The 5000-nt window shown below is 51.4% G+C and overlaps 1 protein-coding gene across 1 annotated transcript in view; it reads left to right on the top strand.

The window, feature by feature from the left end:
• shank1 (SH3 and multiple ankyrin repeat domains 1) overlaps window positions 1–5000 on the top strand; it is a gene marked incomplete at both ends in the record, with an annotated part of 44237 nt that overhangs the window by 29389 nt on the left and 9848 nt on the right. Inside the window, 4 exons of the mRNA XM_080008763.1 lie at window positions 1842–1924; window positions 2299–2423; window positions 2806–2941; window positions 3168–3248. Coding sequence (XP_079864889.1) covers window positions 1842–1924; window positions 2299–2423; window positions 2806–2941; window positions 3168–3248 — 425 coding nt within the window. The remainder of the gene's footprint in view (window positions 1–1841; window positions 1925–2298; window positions 2424–2805; window positions 2942–3167; window positions 3249–5000) is intronic.

The following is a 5000-nucleotide window of genomic DNA, read 5'->3' as shown; positions in this document are numbered from 1 at the left end:
TTATTTCATTTTTGTACCCATGCGGTGTTCTGGCCAATCCAGCTGCTGCTTCCGCTGCTGCTGCTGCTGCTGCTCCATGGGATGCTGCTGTAGCCATAGTGTGAACAGCACGGAGCCCTGGAGACACGCGGTGGTGTCAGGCCTCATGACAGCAGAGTCACGGTCAGGGAGGGTGGCGCTTGGACAGGAGCCAAGGGATTAGCGCTGTACAGGTGCAACCCCGGAAAGCATACACACACACATAACCGCACAAAGGTGCACATACAAACACAGACATAAGCATGCATGTGACACAAGTCTCTCGCATGTATGCACAGTTATGGAGAGGGCTGGTTGAGAGAAGGTGATTTTTCAGATACCAGTCAGAAGTTTCTTTTATGAGTTCTTGTACCATAACAGAGAGAGAGAGAGAGAATGAGAGAGCGAGAGAGAGAGAGAGAGACACTAGTCACTATGCGTCTTTCTCAGTCCGTGTGTGGATGTGTGTTGGTTGAGTTATTCGTACCAGTGCATTTGAAAGGTCCAGGCTGAGTGAGTCAGGTGCAATGGTAACAGTTTTGCGGCGGAAAGATCAGAGCCAACTCTTTATCATCTGATTATCGTCGTTTGACAAAATGGCATAATGGATAAATAGGGAGGGAGGTGTGGAGGAGGCGGGATAATGCAGTGACAAAGGAGGTGTGGAGAGGGGCCAGGAAAGAAGAAAGGGAGACGGATGAGATGGTTGAGTCTGAGTACTCCGTGTTATCAGCAGTGCACGGCTGATATATTCCACTTTTGACACCAAGCATGAAAGCGGAGGCTACATGTACCTGGCTGCTGCTTGTGTACACACCTGTCTGTCTGTTCTGCTGCCTCGCTGCCCACCACGATGTCTGTCTGCAGGTCAGTTTGTTTGTGAATTAATTGTTTCCTTCGTAAACAAAGAAGGTTAGGCAAGCTCGGCTTTGTTTCTACCGTCTCTTCCATGGACGCGCCATCACAAAGCTTAGATGGATCAGAGACGCTACGAACATCAGCCGTGATGTTGCCGAGGAATTGAGGAACGAGAGAAGGCACAGATCCGACACCCAGAATTGGTATCGGACAGATACCTGCACAAAATGCTGGAAAGATACTGTAAACCTCAATAGAGATGAGTAATGGCTTGTCTTTTTTGGAGCAAGTGTGTTCACATCCGTGAGAAAGGAGCAATCGAGAACTAGATAAGCGTCCACTGGTGAGGGATGATTGAAGGTCCTACTGATGACTAATCCTGTGCCATAACATGGGAAAGGAGGAGGGGGGAGGGCCTTGTGAGCTCTCCCTTTTCAGTGTGGGTCGACAAAAGCAAGACATTTTTCTCTTTGGTCCAGGTTCTAGCTGTTGCTGGGGTAACGAGCAGCACCATCCTATATAAATCCTCGCAGCCCTGAGAGCGTTCTGGAGCGACCATCGTTGGGCTCGCTGTCAAAAGTACAGCGGAAGATGTTTCTGCCGCGCACACTTAGAGACTGTGGCACGGACCGGTGCCGCTGCTGCTGCATGTGGTAGTTGGGGTGCTGGTGCTATCCTTGGCCTTGGCTGGCGTTTGGTGGCGATGTCACTGAGCGACTGGTGACATCAGAGGAGGAAACAGGATGTGAAGGCGTGAGGACAAGGAAGCCAGCCGGAGAACGTTGGTCCCTCATGGGCATGAAAACCAGACTACGACCGGTTACCCCCTAAAATGATTAAGGCCCATTTCTTATCGGGTACCAGAATGGGCAGTTCTCCCCTCTTCTCTCGTTCTCTTTCCAACTCTCGGTCCTTCTGGTCTGGCCTCTCATTGTATCCAATGTGCCCTCTCTGCTCTCTCCTAGTGACTATATAATCAAGGAGAAGACAGTGCTTCTGCAGAAGAAAGACAGCGAGGGGTTTGGCTTTGTGCTCCGAGGGGCTAAGGGTAAGGAAACACACCAGGACAGAAGTAAGCACACAATGTCTCCATCACTCTCTCCCTTCGACCTCCCTCTCTCTCTCTCTCTTGTTCTGTCTCTCTCTCGCCTTCCAATTTTTTGGCTCGTCTTGGCTTTCTTACTTTCAGGGTGTGTTTCTCTCCATCTCTCCCTCCCTCTTCTTTTTTCTCTCTCCCCTGCACTACTTTTTATGTAAATGCATCTCTCTACCTCTTCTCTCTCTCTCTCTCTCTCTCTCTCTCTCTCTCTCTACCTCTAGTCCTCTCTCCAGCACTCATGCACACAATATCTATTTTCTTCCCTCTCCTCTCCTCCTCTCTCCTCCTCTCTCCTCTTCCTCTTCCTCTCTTTGTCTCTCCAGCTCAGACTCCTATTGAGGAGTTCACTCCGACCCCAGCCTTCCCAGCGCTGCAGTACCTGGAGTCTGTGGATGAGGGGGGTGTGGCGTGGAGAGCCGGCCTCAGGATGGGCGACTTCCTCATTGAGGTAACGTGGCCCCGCTGCAGGCCTCTCGCATTACGACAGTAGGTGCGGCCATCGCATCGCCGCGCAACTTCGCCATTCTTGCCTTTACTGTCTGATCGGTCGATTCATGGGTTAACACGACTTAAGCCCTGGAGCCTCTGGTGGGTGTAGCGGGAGAAAGCTAAAGAATTGGTGTAGTTGTAGTGTATGCTGGGCCCGTCATGGCACACGATTGGACACAGCATTGTGGGATACATAGAAGTACTGGAGGGGGGCCACACTATTATTTAGCTATGGCCGTGACATCAGTTACGGCTGTAGTATCCTTGTGTGCGATTGGGTATGCAGTGTCTGTCTTTGAGTATTCCCTCCTGCCCACTCCTCCCTCTGTTTCCTCCCCTAGGTGAATGGTCAGAACGTGGTGAAGGTGGGGCACCGGCAGGTGGTCAACATGATCAGGCAAGGTGGCAACAGCCTCATGGTCAAGGTCGTCATGGTGACGCGTAACCCCGACATGGAAGAAGGCTCGAGAAAGAAAAGTAAGCGCACTGCCATCAGTCTGGACCAATGTTACGGCTGAAGTCCTGACTGGGTTGCCTTGGATGTGGGGCGGAGCGGGTGGTCGACAGGGAAGCTCACCGTCAGCTACCATGTTATTAAGAGCGTAATGTGGAGACAAAATGTGCTTCATATACTGTACATCACGTCTGTGACATGCTTTAGTCGACCAACCAAGATACTACTCTCTCTCCTTCCCTCTCTCAGTTCCTCAGCAGAGCAAGAGGCTGAACACTCCGGCCATAGCCCTCCGTTCCAAGTCCATGACTTCAGAGCTGGAGGAGATGGGTAAGACGCCGGCCGGCGAGGGAGAGGCTTCTTGAGGGAATGAGGGCGTTGTGCTGCTCGTGCTTGTTGGGGCTGCGTGTGCGCGGGGGGGAGGGATAGCGAAAGAAGAAACACACCCAACAGACGGATATGGAAATGGAGTTAAAGTTCAAATAAAATGATTGGAAGTGGTTGACGGGTAGAAGACCTGAAGATGGACGTGGTCCATCTCCGATCACATGTTTTGTCTTCAATTCAAACGTTTCCGAAAAACAAATGACCGAAATTGAAAAGTAAAGTGAGAGTTTTCCAGTTTTTAGACGGTGAAACCAACAACCATTTCCCAAGAGTTTTGGTCTTTAAATACTTTAAGAGTGGTCATGGAAGGATATGTATAGTCTCTGTGTGTGTTTTGGGACAGGGGGGGTTTGTGGTGGGTCATCACGACGTCGTGTGAGTCTCAACCCATCTCACTGTTCTTTCAGAGGTTCCACAATGTCACTTCCAGCACTCCCACTACAGGTAACCCCCCCAACCCCCCCATCCCCCGCCCTCCAAATTATAGTGTCTCCACCCACCCTGTGATCCCCCTCACTCTCACTCTCACTGCCCCGCCCGCGACCTAAGACTCTGACCTCTGACCCTCACCTACGCCCCTGCACTCCCCACCCCTGCTTCCGCACCCAAAGCTCGTCGGTTTTGGCAGTAGTTGCTCATTTTGTGCCTCATTCACACACACACACACACACACACACACACACACACACACACACTGCGGAAGCAGCCGCACGTGACAGCAGACACCACCAGGCTCACATGTCGATGCTCACCTCACCTTAGCCGACGCTTACACACACACACACACACTCACATCACATGTTTATTCAGTCTACCAACTGTAGATAACGCCGTCAGGTTTGGATAGGAAGACGAGATGATGTCAGTTGCCTTTAGCAGTTGGGTGTGTACTCAGGAAAGGCCAGATGTCAAATTGGCATTGGCTGCCAATGTCAATTTTTCAGCAGGAGGGGAGGTTAGGGAGCTCGACAACGAGCTCACACGCGGAATACCATCCCATCAAAAGCTGCTCGGAAACACCCGTGTCCGGAAGCTGTTGGTTTGAGGCCCTTCAGGCCGAGACACAGGCTTTCCTTATCCCCCGCTCCCTCCCCCAACCCCTGACGCCTCCCTACGCCCTGTACCATGTGATGAAGTCACCCAGTGTACCAAGGGGGCGGCTTTGTTCAAACGTCGGCATAACCCTCAAAACAAAGCTCTTACAAATCACCATGTACTAATACGTGAGATGTGGAACGTAGAAGTGAGTCGACATAGTGTCCTAGTTCCTATGCTTATGTTGGACCATGAAACACAATAAGCCCCCCCCCCCCCCCCCCCCCCGTCCCTCCGTCCGCCCTCATTTCGGAGTAGAGCCAGCGCAACTTCTCTTTCACCTCCTCCCTTCTTCCTGTGGCAAGGTGAGAGGAGCAGAATGTGTGACGGTTCCTGTGTCAAGCCGTGGCCATATGCTCATTCTAACGCACCGACTTCATTAAGCTCCCGTTGAACCGGCTCACCTCTGTGATTGGTGCAGTGTCCCAGTTCACCCTGGAGTGAGGACAGCCAGCATCCGGAACGGAAACTATTTTCTAACTTTTTCAGGGCTACTTACATCTTAGCAGGGCTACGTCCAACTATCTATGACTTATAAAGAAGACACCATGAAAGTATTTGTGATTAAAAGACGCCTCATTAGAAATAGCCCTTTTGTTG

Source organism: Zeus faber (genome assembly GCF_960531495.2).
Source record: "Zeus faber genome assembly, chromosome: 11".
Classification (NCBI taxonomy): Eukaryota; Metazoa; Chordata; class Actinopteri; order Zeiformes; family Zeidae; genus Zeus; species Zeus faber.
Note: the sequence above shows the minus strand (reverse complement) of the source record. Positions and strands in the feature narration are given on the sequence as shown.